We start from the raw sequence: 26333 nt of genomic DNA on the forward strand, positions 1-26333 counted from the left end.
AGATGATAAAAAGAATTACTTCTTGTGTGTTTTTAAAATAGAATTTCGAGTTGTATTTATAGGATGAAATACTTGCAAATCAAGTTAGGTTTTGGTTTTCTTCAAAAACAAGTAAAACATTTAAAAGGAATTTACCCATAAATAAAACTCTTAAGAATTAATTTGGGAATTAATTTCCTAAAGAAAACTCGCCAAAAAATAAATCCGTGTAGAAAAAGGACTTGGTGCATGGCATACGCGCATATCGCATGGGGAAAAACATGTATTTTTTGCATGGGTTAAAACATGTATTTTTTAGAACTTCGCACAAACAAAGGTACAAGATGATAAAAAGAATTACCTCTTGTGTGTTTTTAAAACAGAATTTTGAGTTGTATTTATAGGATGAAATACTTGCAAATCAAGTTAAAAACAAGTAAAACACGTAAAAGGAATTGACCCATAAATAAAACTCTTAAGAATTAATTTGGAAATTAATTTTCTAAAGAAAACTCGCCAAAAATAAATCCGTGTAGAAAAGGGACTTGGTGCATGGCATACGCGCATATCGAATGGGGTAAAACATGTATTTTTTGCATGGGTTAAAACATGGGTTAAAACATGTATTTTTAGCATGGGTTAAAACATGTATTTTTTAGAACGCCGCACAAACAAAGGTAGAAGACTATAAAAAGAATTACTTCTTGTGTGTTTTTAAAACAGAATTTCGAGTTGTATTTATAGGATGAAATACTTGCAAATCAAGTTAGGTTTTGGTTTTCTTCAAAAACAAGTAAAACACGTAAAAGGAATTTACCCATAAATAAAACTCTTAAGAATTAATTTGGGAATTAATTTCCTAAAGAAAACTCGCCAAAAAATTAATCTGTGTAGAAAAGGGACTTGGTGCATGGCATACGCGCATATCGCATGGGGTAAAACATGTATTTTTTGCATGGGTTAAAACATGTATTTTTTAGAACACCGCACAAAAAAAGGTAGAAGACTATAAAAAGAATTACTTCTTGTGTGTTTTTAAAACAGAATTTCGAGTTGTATTTATAGGATGAAATACTTGCAAATCAAGTGAGGTTTTGATTTTCTTCAAAAACAAGTAAAACACGTAAAATGAATTTACCCATAAATAAAACTCTTAAGATTTAATTTCCTAAAGAAAACTCGCCAAAAAATAAATCCGTGTAGAAAAGGGACTTGGTGCATGGCATACGCGCATATCGCATGGGGTAAAACATGTATTTTTTGCATGGGGTAAAACATGTATGTTTTAGAACGCCGCACAAACAAAGGGAGAACATTATAAAAAGAATTACTTCTTGTGTGTTTTTAAAATAGAATTTCGAGTTGTATTTATAGGATGAAATACTTTCAAATCAAGTTAGGTTTTGGTTTTCTTCACAAACAAGTAAAACATTTAAAAGGAATTTACCCATAAATAAAACTCTTAAGAATTAATTTGGGAATTAATTTCCTAAAGAAAACTCGTCAAAAAATAAATCCGTGTAGAAAAAGGACTTGGTGCATGGCATACGCGCATATCGCATGGGATAAAACATGTATTTTTTGCTTGGGTTAAAACATGTATTTTTTAGAACGCCGCACAAACAAAGGTACAAGATGCTAAAAAGAATTACCTCTTGTGTGTTTTTAAAACAGAATTTCGAGTTGTATTTATAGGATGAAATACTTGCAAATCAAGTTAGGTTTTGGTTTTCTTCAAAAACAAGTAAAACACGTAAAAGGAATTGACCCATAAATAAAACTCTTAAGAATTAATTTCCAAAAGAAAACTCGCCAAAAAATAAATCCGTGTAGAAAAGGGACTTGGTGCATGGCATACGCGCACATCGCATGGGGTAAAACATGTATTTTTTGCATGGGTTAAAACATGTATTTTTTAGAACGCCGCACAAACAAAGGTAGAAGATGATAAAAAGAATTACTTCTTGTGTGTTTTTAAAACAGAATTTCGAGTTGTATTTATAGGATGAAACACTTACAAATCAAGTTAGGTTTTGGTTTTCTTCAGAAACAAGTAAAACACGTAAAAAGGAATTTACCCATAAATAAAACTCTTAAGAATTAATTTGGGAATTAATTTTCTAAAGAAAACTCGCCAAAAAATAAATCTGTGTAGAAAAGGGACTTGGTGCATGGCATACGCGCATATCACATGGGGTAAAACATGTATTTTTTGCATGGGTTAAAACATGTATTTTTTAGAACGCCGCACAAACAAAGGTAGAAGATGATAAAAAGAATTACTTCTTGTGTGTTTTTAAAACAAAATTTCGAGTTATATTTATAGGATGAAATACTTGCAAATCAAGTTAGGTTTTAGTTTTCTTCAAAAACAAGTAAAACACGTAAAAGAAATTTACCCCTAAATAAAACTCTTAAGAATTAATTTGGGAATTAATTTTCTAAAGAAAACTCGCAAAAAAATAAATTTGTGTAGAAAATGGACTTGGTGCATGGCATACGCGCATATCGCATGGGTTAAAACATGTATTTTTTGCATGGGTTAAAACATGTATTTTTTGCATGGGTTAAAACATGTATTTTTTAGAACGCCGTACAAACAAAGGTAGAAGATGATAAAAAGAATTACTTCTTGTGTGTTTTTAAAACAAAATTTCGAGTTGTATTTATAGGATGAAATACTTGCAAATCAAGTTAGGTTTTGGTTTTCTTCAAAAACAAGTAAAACACGTAAAAGGAATTTACCCATAAATAAAACTCTTAAGAATTAATTTGGGAATTAATTTCTAAAGAAAACTCACCAAAAAATAAATCCGTGTAGAAAAGGGACTTGGTGCATGGCATACGCGCATATTGCATGGGGTAAAACATGTATTTTTTGCATGGGTTAAAACATGTATTTTTTAGAACGCCGCACAAACAAAGGTAGAAAATGATAAAAAGAATTACTTCTTGTGTGTTTTTAAAAACAGAATTTCGAGTTGTATTTATAGGATGAAATACTTGCAAATCAAGTTAGGTTTTGGTTTTCTTCAAAAACAAGTAAAACACGTAAAAGGAATTTACCCATAAATAAAACTCTTAAGAATTAATTTGGGAATTAATTTCCTAAAGAAAACTCGCCAGAAAATAAATCCGTGTAGAAAAGGGACTTGGTGCATGGCATACGCGCATATTGCATGGGGTAAAACATGTATTTTTTGCATGGGTTAAAACATGTATTTTTTAGAACGCCGCACAAACAAAGGTAGAAGATGATAAAAAGAATTACTTCTTGTGTGTTTTTAAAACAGAATTTCGAGTTGTATTTATAGGATGAAATACTTGGAAATCAAGTTAGGTTTTGGTTTTCTTCAAAAACAAGTAAAACACGTAAAAGGAATTTACCCATAAATAAAACTCTTAAGAATTAATTTGGGAATTAATTTTCTAAAGAAAACTCGCCAAAAAAGAAATCCGTGTAGAAAAGGGACTTGGTGCATGGCATACGCGCATATCGCATGGGGTAAAACATGTATTTTTTGCATGGGTTAAAACATGTATTTTTTGCCCACCGGTTCCATCCACGTTTTGCAATACATACAAAAGAGTGTGATTATATAGTGGAGCTCCTCTTTATTTTTCCACAATGTGGGACTAAAGGTTTTATTTCATTCACCCAAAAAATGAGTAAGTATCCTTAAACCCTTAGGTCATTAGATCAAACCACACCAAAACCATAAAAGCTTTTTATTAAAACTCATTTTCTACGACATGTAGATAACAGGATAGCGTTAGTATTTTGCATTGTACTAAAACATGCTTCAAATGAAAAAATGATACTCCTACTAGAACTCCTTGGGATTTCCAACCACTATGATATTTCCACCTGTAATCAAGATTACCGCAAGCATATCCCAATACCTCCTGCACGTAGTCTTTTGATAAAAAAAAACCACCAGCTTCTAAATCGTAACTTAAGTATATAAAATCTTAGGGATAATAATCAACGGTGTGATTTTCTAATATGTTGTCCCATTTAGGCCCACAAAACCTAGCTTAATTGGGGGTCATGGAATTTTGTTTGCCCCCAAAATTTTTCAGGAGTGTAAAAATCAGAAGATGAATATACTATTTTATCCTTAATTAATATTTTTATTCAAGTAACGATCTTCATTAACGACCCTTCACCGGCATTAACGACAGTTTAGGGTCGTCATATATCATGATCAAAACAATAACGACTCTAAACTGTCATACACTAACGATTCTTTTTAGAGATTAACGACAGTGTATAACGACATTAACGACTGTTTAAGTCGTCAAATACGTAACCAAAACAGTAACGACCCTTCCAAAGGATCGTCAGGGAATTGATCATTTTTATGACGATCCAAAACTGTCGTAAATTTCCGCCATTAATGAATCTTCGACAGTTTAGAGTTGTCACTTAAACAGTCTAAACATTAACGACTGTTGAGGGTCGTCAATGAAATTTTTAATACCCTGACGATTTTTCATACTATCTGGACAAAAAAAAAAGTTAGACTAAAAATTGCAGACAAAAAATCTGGAAAAAAGAAAAAAAATAAACTTTAATTAAGTAAGATTATCGCTAATTAATTAAGATTATCACTAATTAATTAAATTTTAATACTAATCATTTAGGAGTATTTTAGTCATTTAAAAAATATTTTTATAAGGGTGACCCAATTTAAGTTCTGATGAACTTTTTTGTTCTCTAATACATGACCCCCAATTAATTCGGATGGCCCCCGATTAAGCCAGGCCACAAAACTGTTAAAATAGCAGGAAAATGACCCCAAAACGTACGACACCAGTCCTATACGTAGACCCACTATGCATAATGATGAACAATACATCTACTTATTAGCCGTTAAAATGGTAGGTAGGTAACAAGGACCTACCTCTAAAGCTCGTTATCTGAATCAAACAGTACGTTAAGGGAGGAACCTGAAAATCGGCGTGCTGATTCGGTAAAACGCGTGATAAACGAATCTCAGTATTCAACAGTTCTCATATCAAACCCGTACCCGACACGAGTCTTTTTCAAAATCAGAAGATGATCCTGTCTTATTCAGTCTGAGTCAGTCAATGTAACAGAGTTGAACCAAAATTCAGAGTGGACTAGACTTTGTCTCATCTTTTTTCCATAAAACAGGATATGCACTTCAAACTAAAAAAAAATAACACGCGTTAGGTGATAATTGGGTGGATGAGGAGGTTGTAGGATAATAACGGTGTATAGTGCTACAAATTGAAATGAATTACAGAGAGGGAGTGTGAGAAAATTACTATAACCGAGAAATCCGGCGGAGGAAGAAAATGGAGGTGGAATCTGATGCTTCTCTCCAATTATTTCCACCCACGCTAACCGACATCAATGATGCTGTCGGTAATTCTCTCTCACCATATCTATCTCTCGAGCCTAGTTAGCAATTCGGGATTCGGTAAACGTACGGAACGTCAAACGTACGAGTATTATACGGTTTTGTAAAATTCAGATTCGGTCCAAAATTCGGTCAATGGGACGTGATTCGTTAGTAAGTCGGAACGGCATACGTATGTGTATAATTCGATTTATAAATGTGAGTTCGGTTCTGAAAATTCGGTATCTATATATAACAAATAATTTGTATTTATAAGGTCATAGACCAATTTTTATGCATATGTGTGGGTTATTTAAAGAAAAAATAAACTTAATATGATGATATTAATAATATATACAACATTAGTTATCCAAGAGGACGTCGTACGGTGGTTTAGATGCTTGGTTAGTGAGTTTGAGATCTCTCTCACCTTCACCTTCAAATCTCTTCAGTCGTTTTTGTTTCATAAAAATTACAACACGTCTAATATTCGGTCGTGTATGCTCGGGAGTCAGTAAAGCCCAGAAAGTGGGGTCTTTGAAAAGTAAAAGCTAAAGAATTTATGGCGAATTAAGCGGACGTATCATTCGGGATACGTAAAATTCGTGAACGATTCGCGAATAATCCGGGAATGCCACATAATACGCGACTTGGGTTCGGAGTTGCAAACGTACGCGAATAAGACGGTAAAATTCGTGATACGGAAAAATTCGCGAATGATTCGCGAATCATTCGCGAACTTACTAACTAGGCTCTCGAGTTCATATGTTAGAATTTTGGTTCATTTGTAATTGACGATATTATCCCCCACTCAACTTTGCCTTCAAACGACATCGAGTCGGATTTTTCGTCGGAAGTAATTCCATAAGTTGATGGCCAGTTAGGATCTCCGTTTCCCCCGCCATGTGATGATGGGGTCATTACATGCTAAGACTAGTCTTCACTTGCTGCAAAAGAAAGAAAACTCTAACTCGGTCTCTAGAACTTCATTAGGTAGCTAGGTACATTGGATTGATATATAATTGGCAAAATGATTTTGAGGTGACGATTTCCATCAATGAAAAGGATTGTCTATCCAATTTAGTTGCACAGTTCATAGTAGCAAAAAATTATATGAATAGTAGTAGTAAGTTATGGTTTGGTTATGCATCAAAAATAAAAATAAAAACAAAAAAAGGATTCTCCGGATCCCCTTGAACCCTTTTAAATCGATTGTTCTTATACAAAATTGATTAAAAAAATCAAAAATTAACAATTTTTGGGTGAGATGGACAGTTAGATTTTGATACTGTTTAAATGGATAAAAATGTAAAAATAGACAAGATGTAACCAGTTTCATCGTGCCCATTTTCAAATATTTTTTCTTATTTTTAATTTACACAGAATGTATCCAGTTTCATCCTTGTTATTTTTTAAATTTAAGCTAGGATGAAACTGGTTTCATCCTTACTATTTTTTTTTTGGGCCATTTCACCCAAACTATTTTTTACTCGTCCATTTGAATCGTGATTTAAAAATATTTGGACAAATGACCCATTTTGCGTTGTTCTTGAACCCTCTTTTGCACTTCACAAATAACCTTTGTTATTCTTTACATAGTACTTATTCTTAAAAACAAAATTATACAGTAGTAATTAACAAGGAATAACAAAGGTTAAGAATTTTCACGTGGAACATTGGAGATTATTGGTGTCATCTTTGGTATAGGATAAGAGGCTTTTCAAGACAATTTCACCAAAGGGTAATGTAGACTCTCAGGCTCACTAGGGAAGAGAACAAAAAAAAAAATATCAAAAAACCATAATCGAAGCCAAGAATAAAATCTTCATAGGGTAGTGTACTCCTACAGTAGTCCTACACTACTACTACTCTGCTTTACAGAGACCAGTCTTGTCTATAAAACTCTCCAACAAAGTTCAAACACAACCTCTCTGACTCCTTAGTTTCTCCCTCTATAAACTACGCGCATCTAAATCTTCCCTCATTCTCATTTCTTTCACACTTCTCTCTCTCCCTTCTAAAACTTCATCCGATCGAAACAATGCCGTCGGATTCCGGTGAATTACCTCCTGTAAACCAACAAAATCCGGCGCCGGCTGGAAACGAAAACATGCCAATAATTCCATGCCCACGTTGTGATTCAACAAACACCAAGTTTTGTTACTACAACAACTATAATCTAGCTCAACCTCGTCATTTCTGCAAATCATGTCGTCGTTACTGGACTCAAGGTGGTACTCTGCGAAATATTCCCGTTGGTGGTGGAACCCGAAAAGGCGCTAAACGTTCTCGTACTATCTCTTCTTCTTCTTCTTCTCCATCACCTACTTCATCTTCTTCAGACAGCAAAGTTATCAATGCTAAACCTGTTTCAACTGATGATAATTCCAACACTACCGTTATTTCCGAATCAACAACAGCTGATACTGCTGCTGCTGCTGCTACTACTAAAGGATTAATGGCACCTATACCTCTACCTTTACCGTTACGCTGTCACGATTTATTAGATTTAAATAATGTTAACGTTAATGGGAGTTTTACTTCATTGCTTAGTGCTAGTACTGGTCACTATCCTTCTTCTGCTTCTGCTGCATCTCATGGGTTTTTAGGTCTTGGTGGGTTTGGTCTAGGTTTGAGTTCTGGATTTGAAGAAATGACGGGTTTCGAAATGGGTCGAAGTGTTTGGCCACTGACTGATGTTGCTGGTGATGTAGACCCTGACTGTGGCGATGGTGGTGCTGCTAATGTTACTGATTCCGTCGAGACTTGGCAAATTGGGAACGGTGGAGATCATCGTCATCATGGTGGGTTTGTTGATGGACATGGAGATTGTTTTGCTTGGCCTGATCTTGGAATTTCTACTTCAACGGTGAGAAGAGATCAGAAGGCTTGATTAACGGCGGCGATGGCTTTTACTTTTTACAGTGGTGGGTCTTAATTTCTATTTTGGTGTTGATTTTAGTGGGGTGTTACTCGTGAATATCTTTGAGTTTTAGGGGTCATTTTGTTTTATTTTTACTTGTTAAGTGAAAATGGAAATAGGATATATATGTGTAGTCTTCTGCATTTTCTATCTTAATTGTAGTTATTTTGGGGTAAAAATAGATGAAGAAATTGAGTCGGACGACAATTGGGGAGGGGAAGAGAGAATAGGTGAGTCAGATGTTATCTTTGATGAGCAATGATATTTGATTAGTTTTTTCAGCAAACACAATTCCGTCCCTTTACAAATTATCTTGTTCGACATTTGCAATCACTTATCATTCAACTGCAGCAATGTTTCGAGCCAAAGATTAAATTTCCCAATTGTCACTGTTAAGTTGGTTGTGAAAAACTAGAACCTGATATTCTCTATTCTCTCCAGTCTCTCTTTAGTAGATTATTGAAAAGCTTCACTCATCAAAGAGATGAAAGAAGAAAAGAGAGTACAGTTAGCTATTTTCCTATAACAGCATTCCAATTACAGATAAGAGTACTCAGAGAGTAACCCTCAAAAAGCTTAGTGTGCACAGACCAATTAAACAAAGTGCAGTTAACAGAGACAATGAGATGTTCGATAACCCTTCACTTCACTGTTAAGAAACATGATAATCTAACAAGATATTTTCTATTCTCTCAGTCTCTCTTTAGTAGATTATCATGTTGATTTGGTTTAATATCATATCATCACACTATAGAGAGCACATACTATTATCTAATCTCAGTCCCAGGTCTATGATTATTATTACCTTACCGAGGATATATAGTTGATTACAGTGGTGAACTGGGTTAACTTACTTAATTCTTATGGTACAAGATCCGACATGAATAATTATATTCATTGGATCTAAAGAAAACTCACAAGTCCAAAAGCTAACTCTAATTATATTCATTGATTGGTTATTTTGACTAAATTGATTACTGGTAACACGAATCACAAGTCCAAAAGCTAACTCTAGCTGTAAAACTAAGTCGGACATTGTTTACGGACATGGGTCCTTATTGCTAAACATGTGCCAAGAGTCATCATGGTCAACAAACAAAAGATAATGCGTAATATTGCTGCAACACTGGGAATCCATTATATCAATTAGATTAGTCTTCCTACTTACCTCTACAGTATAACAATGGAGTACTCTATGCGACTATGCTTATTTTGCATGAAATCATTAACGCATTCCATGGCTTGCACACGGACCATCATGGAGTGATCAACTTGGCTACAACTTCTTGGTCCAGTGTGCAAGAGATGGAATACACCAAATACCCATGAAGAAGCCAATATACCGGACCAATATGCATGAGTGCTTGCTTCTAGTTTTTGCGATCTGCTAGCTCTAAAAATGAAATGGAAAACTCAATAGCGTTGGTGAACTTGATCAATTTGTTTTTGAATTTCGCTAGCTCTAAAGATATAATGGTGAATTTATAGCGCTAATGAACTTGGCTTGGGAGCCCTCAATTCCCTTCAACTTCTAAATGGGTTGATTGACTGGTTGTTCTTTCTTAATTAACTGAACCCAAATTCGGCTAATGTTCTGATAAAATAAGAATAAAATCTAGTGGGATTAGGTTACATGTCTAGATCATTACATTCTTCTTTTGTTCTTATTTTAACGAAGCTACAAGAAAGAGCTATCGGGTATCAAGAACACAAAATGCTCAATAATGATGTGTGGACATCATCAACGACTGCCACCACCACTACTTGCGTTCTTTGGTATCAAATTGAACTTTGATTATTAAAGAAAATAAAAATCAAGTTTAAAGTCTTGGGTTCCAAAAGCTTCACACTACTACCTAGCTAGAATGGACGGCTATATTCTGATTCTTGCTATAAAGATATGCTTTCAACTGAGAGTGTCTTCAAAGAGACTCGCAATTTGCTTGGTCCTTGAAAAGGAAGCTTTCTAGTCTTTGTAATGGAAGGCCTCTCGACTTTTTAAACACTCAACTAGTCAGATTTTAAATCCGCAGTTCTGAATCTTTCCATTATTCACTGATGTCATTTTATAGCAGGGATGAAAATGCACAGAATGCAAGTCAATACTGGTCGATTGCTTAACCTCAGTTCTTAGTGTTTAAAAGCGTCTTTAGGTTTATGGAAATTACCCTCATTCTAATGTGGTTTTGAGTTAGCATTATATTGAATTTCATGAACCCCATGCATTCAAAAAAAAAAAAAAAAACTCAAATTTTTAAATGAAAAGTTTCAAACTCCAGGTGTCTTAGATAGCATAGAATTGGGCTCTTGGCTTGAATTTACTGGTAACGAGTGGAATAGTCAAGCCAACAAGTGCAATGCATAACCACTCCATGACCAGCAAGCACTGACTATCCAGTTAAGTAAACAAGCCAACCTCCGGTTCGAAAAAGAGTGCACCAGCCAAGCCTAAAAACAACATTTCTAAGCTAACTTGGCTTAGCAGTTGCATCCATAAACAAAGGAGGGTAGCTCAAGTTTTTCTGGCTTACTGGTGGTACTTCAACAGTTCTACCGCTTGAGTTTGGACCTTCTGCTATGGTTACTGTTTTGCTTGGGGCTCTCCTTTCGGACTAGTTGCAGGCAGATAGAGTGATACTATATCCAAAACAAAAATATCAATGAACAACTTGAAATACTATTACTAGTATTACAGTACTCGATCGTCTTTCAGACTAGAATCTCACACAAAATTCTTAAAGTATTCTTCTTACATTAAACTTTTAGTTAGATTGGAAAAACCTAAGCTTAAGACCATTGTTAACCGTACTCCAAATACCTCCAGCAGAAAAGGCCAAGCTAAAGGCAATCCCTAACCAACCAAGGGTCCAGTTGAGATACCAACTAAAGCTATACTTTGGGGGCTTCCTTATGAGAGCCCACATGAAACAGGGGTAAGCAAATGTTACTGGAAGAGTAACACCTCCTAAGAGACCAGCAAGACTAGAGAGAAAAGGGAATGCAACTCCAATGAAGAAGGAAATGAAACCACACAAAACTCGGAAACCAGATCGCACCCAAATGGAGCAAGGCCGATTCGTGCGACTCGTATATCCTGCTTCAAAGCTGTCAAAAACGGGCATTGAGTAGATCTGGTAGCTGCTTAGACAGTTGAACACAACCAAGAGGAAAGTTGTTGCTAGAAGCCCTCTCGAAATATCGTGATTGTGAAATCCGTACAAGGCATTTAGAATTCCTGACGAAGGCATCTATACGAGAAGAAAATAGCATATCAGGATTTTGATTACACAAAACAAACTCAAGTATACACATGTGTTTCTAGCTCTAAAATCATAAACAGCAACCCAAGCACTGAATAAATTTTCCACATTTACATCCAACAAACCGATGATTCAATGAGCGGAAGTAACAATCTACTGGAACAGATCTTATCATATTTCTATTAGCTGACAGATTAACATAAGATGCGACTTTCATCTAAAATTCAGCTGGAGGGATCACACTATACCCTGTAATTTATGGAATGATAATCAAGGGTAGATTTCTGTTTATATATCCATGTATTATAAATGTTCTGAGATGTTATAGCAGCTGTACCCTTTTTGTACTAATGTGATAGTTTTCAAGGAAATCCCTGAATCTGGATATCGGTTTGCATTAAAGTAACAAGTGCAGTTACCAGATTTCCATAAGCCCAGAATCCTCCTATGGCGACAGGGAACACACACATAGCAATTAAGGTATAGGCAACCTTGGCTCCTCTCCACATGGGCACGTGTGCAGGGTGCTTAAAAGTAGACGGCATGGTCGCCTGAAAGATTCCAAAGTGTAATCTTCTTTAGCATTTCAATAACTCAATGAAGTTTTCAACAAGTGCAAGCATATATTATTACTAATACGATAACTCCATTACCTGAATTTCAAGGGCTAGGTTGTGTCCTCTAAATGCAAAGGCAATAACCCCTAAAGCATTAAATATTGAAAAGGTTGAAGCAGTTGCTGTAGGCGAAGAAATTGGCTGGTAAGACATGGACGGCGGTCTCATTTGAGATACAGAAAGAACCCACACTATTGTGCAATACACAATGGCTGTGATCGCTCCGACTAGAGATAATCCAGCTATCGAGTTAAGATTCGGTAGTTGAGACAAAACAATGCTGAGAGAAGTGAAAACCAGATACCACTCGACAGTCGTCAAAGGATTGGAACTACAAGCAGGACCACAAACTATCTGAAAGAACAATTTCATGGTTTCTCCCCCTATGAGAATCAAGGCTGTTCCAGTTCCTGCTGATAGATATACTGTTGGAAATAAAGCTAACCACACACCCAGCCTTTCTCCTGATCAAATAGAAATTAACCTCATTATAAAGAGATAACAAATATGCAACCCAATCAAATGTTTTCTGGAGAAAGAGAGCAAGAGATCTCACCAAAAGCTGCTTGAGCAAGTTCCACATATCTGTTGTATCTCTTCCCAGGAACTGCTTCATGTAGCTGGACTAAAACCCACAGTGTATACAGTTGCCAGAAGTAAGCTATTGTCAAAGCGATTATTCCCCAACTCCTGAAATTTACACCCAAAAAATAATCCCATAAATTAATGTCAAAACAAGAAATAGCAATTAAATAAATGAACATCTCAAAAATAGAAGGAACTGGAAGTGTAGCAAAATCTGAATATTAAAAGTAAAACATAGCCAAACCCATTAAAAAAGGCTATACAATTTTCATACATTATTATTACTTTAGCCACAAAGAATCCAACACTATTAGCAATCAAAAACAGAGCAAAAACAGAGTGAGTGGGAGAGTTTACCAGCCAAGATAGGAGAAGGCAACAGGCAAAAGGAGAGCTTGAAAACCAATACCAGCATTAAGATTATGAAAAGCAGCATAATGAGCATTACCATTTCTAGATTCAGTAATAGGTAACCAAGCATCTTGAGGATTAAGTTTAGTAATATGTCCAACTTCTTCTAAATAACCTTTCATATTAACTATAACCTTTTTCATTGGAGTCCCTATCGGGCTTAAAAACCTTGGTGATATTAGTGAAGTTGGTGTCCATGATGATTTTGTTTGATCTTTCGATCCTCCTAGTCTGATACTTCTTGGTGATCTCTGTCCCGTTGGTGTTAATATCTCCGGTGTTGATACTCGTGGTGTTGTTGGTATTGACATTAACTCCATCTCTGGTCTCTCATCCATTTCTCTCTACAACAATCTCAGTCAGAACTGGGTTGGAAAGTAAGTTTTGTCAATATCTATTTGTCTATGAGAATTTAAGTGGAGAAGAAGACGATTATGATGGAGACAGAGACTGAGAGAGAGAGAGGGATAGATGCCAAGTAAAGCTGTGAAATGCAATGTTTTTATAAGGATGGAAGGAGCGTGATGAGAGCTCAGCACTCAAAGCAGATCAGAAGAGTAAGAGAGGGACAACTGAGACAAAATGGTTTTCATGCTTCATTCCTTAATTAACAGATTTCCTTCTACTTTTGACTTACGAATTTACCCCCCCTCACTTTTACTTTTCTTTATTTTTGCTTTGAAAATCTGAATGATTAGCTCAACACTAAGCTGCTGGTTCGGTGTATGAGTCGGTTCGACCCGTATGCAACCGGATCCATTTTAGCCGATAGGGTGAAATGACAGATTTTACATGTGTTTATAGTTATCCTTATACACACAGCCCCTCACCCCATTTTAGAAATAACAGATTTTACATGTTTATTTAATGAATTTTTGAGCTTGTTTTTAGTCTTTGCTAATTAGTCAGTTAGATTTAAGTTACTACAAAGTTTAAGAAAATTGTTTGTATCATAATTTCTGGAGGAAAAAATTTTGTACCAGCATTGCGAGTTCAAAATGGATTTCGCACCATCATAGTCGTTCGATGATGAGGATGTGACATCATCAAACTGAAAATTTAGCTATGGTTATGTATAGGATTTTGATAAATATATGGCGTATTTGTACCAAATATTCTCAAAAAATCTAATAGTACTAGCCCAACAGTTCAACAAAATTGGATCATTCTACCCAAAAAAAAAAAACTGGACCATATCAAATCTGAGAATCTATCATACCATCAATACCTTTCTACCATCAACAACTTCATTTCTGATGAGTTTATACTTCTCCTATTAAAATAAGTTTGACAAGTATAACTAATAATTCAATGGTAAATTCCCCTACGAACCAAGTATGATGGAAAAAAACCATCATGTCAGCAGAACTGATTAGTTTAATATCAAATACAACTGATCTACGTAATTTGATGAGCGACTCTTTCCTTGGTTGATCGACAGAATCAAAATACTAATTAGTAGTTCCCCTAGGAATTTCACCATTGAAGGTCTTATGGTATTTAAAAATAAAAATTTGTATGTTGTTTTATTCCATCTCTTCTTGAAACCTATCACTACCGAGAGATTCAGTGTTAAGCATTCCTGTGTTTTGCTAATGATTGATCAATAGTTAATTTAGTTATTAGTCGTCATTGAATTCGTGAGATGATTTTGTCTTTATTTTCTTTTGATCGGTATGACTTCGTCTCTGTTTTATCAGTATGATTTCGTCTCTGTTAATACATAAATATATTTTTTCCGATTTAGAAATCCAAATATATAACTGTGGTTAAGTCCTTAAGTTAATGATGACACATCCCATCATCCAACGGCTATGATGCTGCAAATTCCGTTTTGAACTCGCACTGTGGGTTCAAAAAAATTTCCATTTCTAAAATCGTTTAAATTATCGATGTAATACTCAAAGATATCATTATTTGAATGGAATGTCTGGAAAAATGAACATGGAGACATCTAATCATTACGTTTGTTATATGTATTTTTGTGGAGTTGTCCGATTGAGTGGTCATCCAATGTCAACATGGTTATTAAATATAAAAATATCGTTCCACTGTGGGATTTTCTAATTTTTTCCATCCAGGTTAAGGTTTTCTGTCAACTCCTACCGGAATTGCCTGGTAAGTAAGCCCGTCCCTGAACTCAAGCTACCCAACCCTTATCCGTATGTAAACCCGACCCAAAGTACAGCACGATAAACCACTATGCTGTCTAACTGTAAGTGAGATTTGGTAGGTAAAGAAAAAGTGAGTAGGTTTTAAGTTGGTAACCAAAGAAAAAGAAGAAAATTGGAGGTTGGTAGGAATAGGATAAGATGGTCAAATTCTATAGTGGGTTGTCCGAGACAAATAATTGTCTCTCAGATGGGAAACAGTCGATCGGGTTGGTCCATTTTCTGTGTAGGAATTAGAAATTTTAGACACGTAGCCCGAGATTATATCACCATCTTCCAAACACCGCGGGACCAGGACCCACTAAGTGTACTCATTAAAATGGCGATAAAGTTAAAAATATTCTGTGGGTATGTTTGTTAATTACTCGATTATTTATGGTGTTCAGAAAATGGTACTGGTGCTTTTTCTTTTTGTTTTGTCATAAATTCAAGTAAGCACGCTCCTCTCACGCATCATGATGATAATGATAATCACAACTATGATGATGCTAGTGATGATAACTGTATTCCGGTGTTCCCTCTGAATGAATTTGTATCTGGGAGTGGGAGTGGTGGGACGAAATTTATTGGACCCATTAACAAGCATGTCCGCCTCGCCCATGTCGTTTATGTATAATGATCCAGGAAGATTTTTCAGCTTTTGCTCGTAAGGAGGTTGGGGATCCAACCCTTTTATATATTAATACTAGGTAGGAAATACCTTATAGTTATAGGAATAATATATTAGAGAGAGTCTAGTTCAGTGGACTCAGTCAACTGTCTGTTTGTTTTTTTTTTTAAAAAGTGAAAATTAGACGCAGATCCAAAAGAAATAATATTTTCATTGTCAAGCCCACAATTAATTTTTAATTCTGTGACACTCATAATTATAGGAAATTTTGAAAAACGTCTGCATAACGGCTTATGCATCAGGGGTATAATTGGCAATGCAACTTGGATATAACATATCTAAAAAACCGCGCCTTGGAATTTTACAAATTTTATATCGTTGGAAATCTTTTTAAGAGATACACAACGAGTACAAACAACAATATCAAATTTTTGTTTTTCACGAAAAAATCAGAGTTGATCATCATTTTAGGCAAAATTTTCGAAAACTTAATACATAATTATTATGCAGCCACCAAAAAAGATGCATAACACATTACGCAGACACAATAAAAAGATGCATAAAATGTTATGCAACCATATTTTGGTTCATGCATCTACTAATTTAGTTATGCAACCACTAAACCGATATATATGCCTAAAAAAACAACATCACTAAAAATAAAAGACGTATAATGAATTATACAATAATTTTTTCGACTACATAACAAGTTATGCATCAATTTTTTATTTCAGTGCTTACAAAAAAGTTGATGCATAACGCGTTATGCATCCATTTTCTCGACTGCATAACATGTTATGCAGATATTATTGTAGGTGCATGACAAGTTATGCAGTCTTTTTTTTTGTTGGTTTTGATACTAAAAAAAGGTTACTGCATAACGTGTTATGCAACTAGGACTGGCAATGGATAAATATCCGCCGGATATTGGCCATACCGATAAGGTTAAGGTTAAGGGTTATCGGATATCCGATATCCGATAACATCCGACGGATATCAAAAATCCAATTCGATAAGGTTAAGGTTAACCTATCAGATATCGGATTTTTATCCGTTAATATCCGGTTTTGTTAGACAGAAGCAAAATCTGAAATTTAATGGAATTTTCAAGTGTTAGCTTAACTGAAAGACAGAAAAACCCACACAAACACTACTCCAGCGTCTCAGTCACATCACACATGAAGAAAAAAACTACAAACACCCAACCAAACAGTCTGCAAACTAAAGTACACAACAGCAAAAGAGAAAAAACCATGTCTTCTTGTACATAGAATTAACAATAATGTCAAACAACTTGCTAGTGATGATCTTCCTTGGATGCCTGGTTATATGTTGCATCATTGCATCAACTTCAGTCGATGACTTCCATATCTGCATTCACAAACAATCAATTAGAAAAGAAAAACAAATAGTCTTAAACATGAGAGACATCTTCTACACTGTAACACCAAAAACTGAATTCAAAGCAGTTTAGGTTCTCATATTAATGGTTGTTCCAGTACTGGTCTCCGCGGAGTGTTCATGTGACGGAAATGGGGAAAAACGAAACAAAAGAGAAGCAAACATGGTTTATACTAGCAACAGGGTTTAAACGAAACAAAACGAAACAAACGAAACAATATATTCTTTATGATAAAAGCGCATTTGCAGGTGGAGTTATACTAGCAACAGGGTTTATACATGTTTGTCCATACTCATGCTACTCATGGTCATGCTCATGGTTATGCTTTCCTTGGTTGTTGCAGAAAATGAAAGATTCAATTGTTGTTCGATCAGCTAATGGTACATGATGCATCACAGAAAAGCAAAGGAAAAGAACTAAGCAAAGGAAAAGAAGATTTACCTGCATCAAAGAAGCCTGGCAGCCAATCACTTAAGCATATAAGTGCTTGGACTAATTCTGGAATTAATGAAGCTCTGTGTGTTGTTAGAACCCTTCCACCATCGCTGAACATGGACTCTGATGCTACACTGGTCACCGGAACAGCCAACACATCCGTTGCTATCTTTGATAGAATTGGGTACTTAGTGGCACTTAGCTTCCACCAACTCAATATATCAAAATTGTATTCATCTTGGGGTGACACAGTTGGAAGAATTGGTTCTTCTAAGTACGTCTCTAACTCAGATTTTTGAACATCATATTCATCATTTTCCAACAGAAAAGTAGCATAATCTGGGTTAGTTGTACCTGGGCCTCTTACATCGAGAGACAGAGTTGCTAAAGAAAGCAGGAGCTGAAGAGTTGCTAAAGAAAGCAGGAGCAACACTTTGATCTTCTTGTTCTGGCTGTTGGGAAATTGGTTGACTGCAGCTTGGATTTCCAACTCTATTGGATGCTTTTTCACTTTGAGACATTCTGAGAACAACGACAACCCAGAAATAAACACACAGTTCATGAGTTCATTAATGTACATATGACATAAAAAGGGATTAAACAGAAACAATCAATTAGAAAGAAAAACAAATAGTGATGCAGACAACAAATAGTGATTCCAAATAGTATAAAAATGAAAGTAGCAGGGGCAAAATCTCACAAAGATTTCTTGAAATCAGTTGACATATTAACATAGAAATGACAAAATTAAACTAAAAGGAAGATTCAAATTCCTTTGGAGCAACAACAATATATAGCAGCTTAAGGGTATCGTTGGTTGATATAAAATTGATAATCAATCAAACAACTCAAAACCCTAAATTCAAATCAAATCGAAAACCCTAATTTCATCTGAATTCAGTTGTAATGAAAAAGATAAAAGAAGAACATGAATACATGATTGATTCTAACAATTGATATATTCAAACATCAAACATGCAAATACACAATCGATTTGGGGAAAAAAAAAACTAACTTCGAAACAATCGATTAGATTCATGACTAATGACTTACTTCTTAAGTGAGAGTCTCTGATCATCAATATTATCGACCAAATCACGATCAAATCGATCACTCAGTCCCTCTCTCTCGATCAAATCACGATTCACGAATATCTTTCTGAGTTTTCTGTGTTAGAGAATGAGAAAAAATGAGTAACACTAAAGAGTCTGAGACTTTGATTAGGTTATTCTCCCGACAGATAATACCTAGGGGTAGGAACTTACAAGTACACCCCTAGGCTATCGGATGTCGGATATTAACCTAACGGAAGGACCCCAATCCGATTCCGATTCCGATAAGAGGTATTATCCGATAGCTTATCGGATTCCGATATCCAATATGTCGGATTAAATCCTATAGGATGTCGGATTTTCGGAAACGGATCTCGGATTTCGGCTATCCATTGCCAGCCCTATATGCAACTATTTTCTGGACTGCATAAAAAGTTATGCAACTATTTTTATAGATGCATAACAGGTTATGCAACCATTTTCATAGCTACATAACAAATTATTCAACCATTATGACCAACCACTACCACCCATATAAAAGGGTTGGGCTAATTCATGCATGGGTACCCTTCATGTATAACCATGTTACACCATGTTGTCTGCCTAAATTTGGTATGTCAACTATCAAGTTCGATGTACCCCTTTATATTTGGGGTATATTTGTTGGAAAATTTATTGTTTGGTCCTAGGCCCATATAGTTATTTATAGTAGGGTCCAACCGGAATTTTTTTTTATCCGGAGGTCCAAAATTAATTAAAACATGAAAATGTCCATAATGCCCATTACTACCAAACGTGTGTGTCTACACTGCTTACAAATTTGAGTATATATCTGGTACACTGCTTAAAAATTCGAGTACATATTTGCTACACTGCTTACAAATTTGAGTACATATCTGTCTGGGTACATATCTGTCGTACTGCTTACAAATCCGATTATATATCTGAATGCTTACAAATTCGAGTACATATTTGCTGCACTGCTTCCAGGTAGAGTACAAATCTGTAAGAATCAATGATAAATAAATTAGAAAACGTATTACATCACATACATTGTAGGATCATACAATGTAGCAACCCAACCTTCTATGTTCCTCCAAATCCATTTGCAGCACACCTTCTTTGAAACACACGTCACAACCAATTTGTAACTTCATCAAGACCACCACCAATTTCACAAGCTTGCAAATCTGAACCAACAACAACTCCTGTTCCTATCATTCAAAATCTGTCATTTCTTGCAATAAGTTCTGAATTGCATCTCCAGATCATCTCCATATCCAATTCCAGTACTGAATCAAACATAACAAAGAGCATCTATTTCAGTATTTCATATACGTACTGAATCAAACATAACAAGGAGCACTTCCTATCAGTATGCGATATATGTACTGAAGATTCATGAACTACAAATCAACAGTATGACAACAACAGGTGACAGATCTATGAAAAATAAGAGAATCGAAAGACATATTACAATATTTCACATAAGTACTGAAGGGTAAGACTAAAAAATGAGCAAAAACACAGCAAATAGCACTTCCTATCAGTATTATACATACATACTCATGGATCGAACCAAAAAAAATTGGAAAAACTTCAAATAAAACAAAATTAGAAGAGTTTTGTATCAGTACGCCATATATGTACTGTCAATTCATACACGAAAAACAACTGTAACAAACCTAAAAAATGTTATAATGTTGAACCAATGATAAATCACAAATAACCGCTACAGTTTTAGTTACCTGTAACCCTGGGAAAACAGCATTGTTAATCGCAGATTCCATATCAACCCAAAGAACAGGATCTTTCTTGAAGAAAATCATGCCACCTCTGGGACCTCGTAATGACTGCAAATTGAAACAGAAGACATAGTAAACAACAAGACCCTTGAACCTAAACCAATAAAAACAAATGATGCTTGTGTTGGTGTCAGTAGTTGCAGTCTTGCAGACTTCATGAATGTGACTAGGTGTACCTTGTGAGTGGTGGTTGTTACAACATCACAGTATTCAAATGGGTCGGCAAGTACAGATGCAGTAACGAGACCACTTATGTGAGCCATATCCATCATGAGAAAAGCCCCAACAGAATCTGCAATATTCAAGAAACATAGCAGGAAAGGGAATTAGGTGTGCGTAATGGGTTAACTAGTCTGATTCTCTGATCACTAAGAATAACAACTGTTGACAATCAAAATATATGTGTATACCTTTCTCATTCGAGGATAATCGAAATCACGAGGATAAGCACTAGCACCAACAATGATGAGTTTTGGTCGAAAGAGGGTGGCAGTTTTCTCAAGCATATCATAATCAATAAGGCCTGCAAGTGAATTTGGTAATGAATGCAAATTATCAACGAATTATAAATGAACAACAATAGACCACATAGTCATTACACAATATAAGAGTGCAGAGCAGCACCTGTTGATTCATCAAGACGGTAGGGCATCGATTCAAAATAAATCGAAGTCCCGATACCCGTCTTTTAGGAGTCATAAATCCATGTGACAAGTGACCTCCATGAAGATCCATACCCTGTGCCAGTTACATGAACAAATCCCTTTGTTGACAAAGTGTCTCTAGCTCATCAATGTACTCATTGCCACCATAATACCTACATTGCAGAATGAAATGATCAAATGCATTTCAATACAAATACAGGGAAAAAATACAACATTAAGCACCATCTTTACCTTTTACCAGAAAGCCCTTCTGAATACTTGTTTGTGAGACAAGAACCCACAGCTTCCATCACTGCGCGAGATGTAAAATTCTCTGAAGCAATGAGCTCCAAGTGTTAAACTGACGATTCTCACTATCAATTATTGAACGTACTTCAGGGTCTGCCTAACTTGAGAAGGTAATCTATCCGCAGTAGTAGTACCCAACTTGGGAAAAAAAGTTGAAGAACCTTTAGTAAAAAGATTGGGTTGTTGTACAGCAGCACCCATTATTGCAGCTCCACTGTATGCCTGCATCTACTTCACTTCTCCTTAAACATAACAAGGAGCACTTCCTATCAGTATGCGATATATGTACTGAAGATTCATGAACTACAAATCAACAGTATGACAACAACAGGTGACAGATCTATGAAAAATAAGAGAATCGAAAGACATATTACAGTATTTCACATAAGTACTGAAGGGTAAGACTAAAAAAGGAGCAAAAACACAGCAAAGTCAGCAATCACAGGCACTTTGACAGCAAAATGATGATGATTATAATAAATGTATGCATAGCAGTAGGTATTTGGATTGGAACACTCTGCATCATACATGTTTTGAACCTGCAAATGTCACAAAGATGCAACAGTATTAAAATACAGTATTTCACATACGTACTGATGGGTCAAACTAAAAAAAGTGAGAGATCTATGCAAGAAACAGATTCTAAGAGCAGTTTCTATGAGTATGCCATATATGTACTGCAGATTCATGAACTACAAAATCAACTGCATGACAAAGAATAATTAAGAATCTAGGAGAAACAACAGAATCGAAGCACGTAATACGGTATTTCACATACGTACTGATGGGTCAAACTAAAAAAAGTGAAAGATCTATGCAAGAAACAGAATCCAAGAGCATAAACAATGAGTATGTCATATATGTACTGCTGGATAATACGATCTGAAAGTGAAAACAAACCTGATTTTGAAAAGAAAACAGAAATATAATCAAATCGAACTAAAATAAGCTAAAAACTTAACAGTCTAACCAAATAACTGAATAAATACGAACAAGATTCATAAAAAACAAACAGAACACAACCGATCTCCATGATCTATGCAAGAAACAGATTCTAAGAGCAGTTTCTATGAGTATGCCATATATGTACTGCAGATTCATGAACTACAAAATCAACTGCATGACAAAAATAATTAAGAATCTAGGAGAAACAGCAGAATCGAAGCACGTAATACGGTATTTCACATACGTACTGATGGGTCAAACTAAAAAAAGTGAAAGATCTATGCAAGAAACAGAATCCAAGAGCATAAACAATGAGTATGTCATATATGTACTGCTGGATAATACGATCTGAAAGTGAAAACAAACCTGATTTTGAAAAGAAAACAGAAATATAATCAAATCGAACTAAAATAAGCTAAAAACTTAACAATCTAACCAAATAACTGAATAAATACGAACAAGATTCATAAAAAACAAACAGAACACAACCGATCTCCATGATCCAAAATTCAAATCTTATAATGATTCAAAAACTGTAGCAGAAACAATGAGTATGTCATATATGTACTGCTGGATAATACGATCTGAAAGTGAAAACAAAACTGATTTTGAAAAGAAAACAGAAAGATAATCAAATCGAAAGCTAAAATAAACTAAAAACTTAACAATCTAACCAAATAACTGAATAAAAACGAACAAGAATCATAAAAAAAAACAGAACACAACCTATCTCCATTAAACTGTAGCAGAAAGAAGAAACGAAAAGATTAAGCAACATACTTGTTAAAAATCGCAGAAGAAATCTTCAGAAACCTTAGTCCCAAATCCAGAAGAAGAAAGAGAGCAGAATTTTCCCAAGAATAATCGGCTGAACTTTTTTTTAGAAACTTTGAAATAGACTGCTTTAATATATGTAGGATTGGAAGGGTAGTTTAGGTATTTAGAAATTTCGTACAATTTGTCCCGCACGTGTACAGGACCCGGGCTTAAAAAATTTGGTCCATTTTCATGTTTTCTCTTAATTATGGACCTCTGATTAGTGGGCTTTAATGGATGGACCTGCCACTAACTAAGAGCAACCACAGTCACGACCAAATTTGGGTACTAAACCCAAATTTGGTCCCCGAAAGTGCCGCAGTGGTGAGGAGTAAACCCAAATTTGGTCGCCAAATTTAGGGTTTGAGACCAAATGTGGTCGTCGACCCAGACTAAAAAAGATATAGTGGGACGGAAGTATTAGGAGCGTATGATACCAGGCGTAAGTTTAATCACCGTATACAATCAGGCGTAAGTTTAATCACCGTATGAGTCATGCGCATGTATAAACTCCGCCCTCTTCAAACGCGTCAGACGCTGTTAATACTTACGCCTGAAATGGGACGCATGTATAGAAAGCGTATGAATGAGGCGCAGTTATAAAAAACGCCTGGGCTGGGCGCATGTATTTTGAGCGTCTCTGTCTAGGCGTATCTTTAATGTGCGTTTAGGTGAGGCGCATTTATAAAGAGCGTCTGTTAGCAACATCCACTATAAGAGAAGATCAACTTGCAAGCATGTCAAAGGTGCTTCCCTCGACCTACCACAAAGAACCTTCTTTCCCCTTAGTCACTCACCCAAAGACTGGTCCAGTTAGCTGTCATCATCCGTTGCCCCTATGTATGTGAGTTCTGCTCTTCTAACTCTAACTGATCCTCTTAGCAAGCTACACGCCTTGAGATTGTTTAGAGATGATGGTGGTGATTGCTCAGCAGTACCACTAGGTAAAAGACCAGCAGCAACTACCACGCAGCTGCTGCTGCTGTTGTAATTACTACTACTGCTACTATTGGACAAGATGAGACCGCTGTTTGCTGGCAAGAAAAGATGTGTGGCATGTAAGGAGGGAGAACTGGCATTGCAGACTGAATGGGACGCACTTTATATCTCCGTATGAATGGGACGCACTTTTAATCCCCGTCCCTGTAGACGCACTTACCATCCCCGTCCCATATCCGGCGTTAATTATACCTACGCCTCAATCAAACGCGCATTATACCTACGTTTCACTCAAACGCATAATATAAAGCCGCCTAATCAACAAACGTGAATATAATTTCCGTCTGACATCGGGCGTGTGTATAAGTTACGCTTCACCAAATTTGGTGTTCTACCACTGCGCTTGAACACCCAGAATACCAAATTTTTTTGGTTTTTAGTCTTACTTTTGGTATTTGGTCCGTCTCATGGCTGTGGTTGCTCTAAGAACACTATAATGGTACCTATTGGTAATTCCTACATATTTGTTTCCACGAGTGTAGAAAGCGGATGCAAGATGAGAGACAGGTGCATCACATATCTAAGTGTAGTAGGGTAAATTAGTCTCTTTTTTTTTTGTATAAGAAAAAATGAAACAAACCTAATCCTTAGTATTCTTGTCCGTCTTTCTTCTTCCTCGCCTCTTTTCTAAACCTTATCCAAATTAGAGAATATTGCACCACTATTGACAGTTTTCAGATTTAAATGATTAATTAAGTAAGGTTAAGGCCGTTATTGTTCTCTGAAAGCTCAGTACGGCACTAACTCTTAAAAGCATTTTCCAATTTGGAAGAAATTGCAATTGAAAATGATGCAGTTCGATTGATTCAATGGAAATTTTGAGCAACCAGTAATAGATGATCATTGTATTTGGAAGAATCAGAAGAATTTCCAACAAGTATGAGCAAATTTGATGTAATTGATTTTTATTTTTATTTTTGGAAAACATAGGCGTTATGTGAAATAAGTTTAAGCTGAGATTGATTTTCTTTTCGTTGCATTTCATAGTAATTTTGAAGAATGGGTGTGGGAAGAATCATTGGTGTAGGTCATAAATTGATGTTTCGATGAAGAAATTTGATCAAATGTGTTATGTTCTTTTTTTTTTTCCTTCTTTTTTGGTTGATCAATTTCTTATAATCAAAACGATTCATCGGATGATTTCATAAACTTTGAACTGCTATCGTGTTTCTATTAATGTATTTTCGTAGCCGCTTATCACGCTCAGACATTTTCCTTTCTTTCTTAGTTATCTGAGATGTAAATGATGGTGATGATGATAACGATGAAAATCGAGATCTTAGTGTATATGTGCTGCCAAAGAAGATTCAAAGAACAATCTGCAACATACCAGAGGCTTTTTAATTTTGAAGGAAATTCTCGCCTTTCTATATAGAAGTTAGTTGGGAATGAAAAAAAACGAAAATACAATTTTACAGAATTATGAGTCTGTGAAGAATTTTTACCAAAAAATTGGGGGCGCGAACGAAATTTTTCCGACGGTGGGTTTCATAGTGGAAAAATCTACAAAACTGGGTCCGACAATAGTTTTCACTTTTAAAAATATAAATTATAGTTTGGTCCTAAGATGACGTCATGGATGATGTAATTGTCACCTTGTAGTGGTAAAAATACCCTACAAGGACCATATATATACAAAAAAAGGAGTAGAAAATATCTTATTTTCAGATTTTCTTTTTCTCTCCTCTATATTTCAATTTCAGATCTAGTTTTTTTTTTCTCTCCATTTTTTTTCTTTTTTCTTTTTTGCTGTTGTTTATGCTGCAGACAATGAATCTTGATTTGAAGATTTGACCGACTACTGTTTGAAGACGACGAAGATGATAAAGACTTTCTCGAGATCTGCTGCTGTTGAAGACGATGATTGTTGTTGTTGAAGACGAAGATGAAAAACGATGAATATGATAAAGACGACGAAGAAGATGATGAACGACGGAGTTTTAGGGTTTTTTCTTCTCTGCTGGTGTTGATGTTGTTGATGATGATGTTGAAGTCGATGAA

At 35.5% G+C, this 26333-nt stretch overlaps 2 protein-coding genes and 1 long non-coding RNA gene across 3 annotated transcripts; 1 reads left to right on the plus strand and 2 right to left on the minus strand.

Annotated features, from left to right (window-relative positions):
- The first annotated feature begins 7268 nt into the window (after positions 1–7268).
- On the plus strand, positions 7269–8557 carry LOC113357628 (dof zinc finger protein DOF3.4-like). Its single transcript, XM_026601067.1, has one exon. The coding sequence runs from the start codon at positions 7390–7392 to the stop codon at positions 8239–8241; it is 852 nt and encodes a 283-aa protein (XP_026456852.1). The 5' UTR covers positions 7269–7389; the 3' UTR covers positions 8242–8557.
- Positions 8558–10021: 1464 nt separating this feature from the next.
- On the minus strand, positions 10022–24345 carry LOC113357630. Its single transcript, XR_003363736.1, has 3 exons — positions 24131–24345; positions 21507–21509; positions 10022–10034 (listed from the first exon to the last, which is right to left on the minus strand). It is a non-coding gene; the product is annotated as an uncharacterized LOC113357630 (long non-coding RNA).
- Positions 10912–13723, minus strand: LOC113357629 (lysine histidine transporter-like 8). The gene is made up of 5 exons (XM_026601068.1): positions 13091–13723; positions 12705–12838; positions 12185–12612; positions 11951–12082; positions 10912–11519 (listed from the first exon to the last, which is right to left on the minus strand). The coding sequence occupies exons 1-5, from the start codon at positions 13480–13482 to the stop codon at positions 11034–11036; spliced, it is 1572 nt and encodes a 523-aa protein (XP_026456853.1). The 5' UTR covers positions 13483–13723; the 3' UTR covers positions 10912–11033.
- Positions 24346–26333: the final 1988 nt, after the last annotated feature.

The sequence above is a fragment of the Papaver somniferum genome, chromosome 3, assembly GCF_003573695.1.
Source record: "Papaver somniferum cultivar HN1 chromosome 3, ASM357369v1, whole genome shotgun sequence".
Lineage (NCBI taxonomy): Eukaryota > Viridiplantae > Streptophyta > Magnoliopsida > Ranunculales > Papaveraceae > Papaver > Papaver somniferum.

Bases quoted from the DNA above. Each gene is read 5' to 3' on its own strand.
- LOC113357628 (XM_026601067.1), top strand. From the start codon at position 7,390: ATGCCGTCGGATTCCGGTGAATTACCTCCTGTAAACCAACAAAATCCG.
- LOC113357629 (XM_026601068.1), bottom strand. From the start codon at position 13,482: ATGGATGAGAGACCAGAGATGGAGTTAATGTCAATACCAACAACACCA. The intron at 12,613-12,704 runs GTGAGATCTCTT...CTATTTGATCAG, and splicing joins ACTTGCTCAAGCAGCTTTTG to GAGAAAGGCTGGGTGTGTGG. The intron at 11,520-11,950 runs GTAACTGCACTT...CTTCTCGTATAG, and splicing joins TCTGGGCTTATGGAAATCTG to ATGCCTTCGTCAGGAATTCT.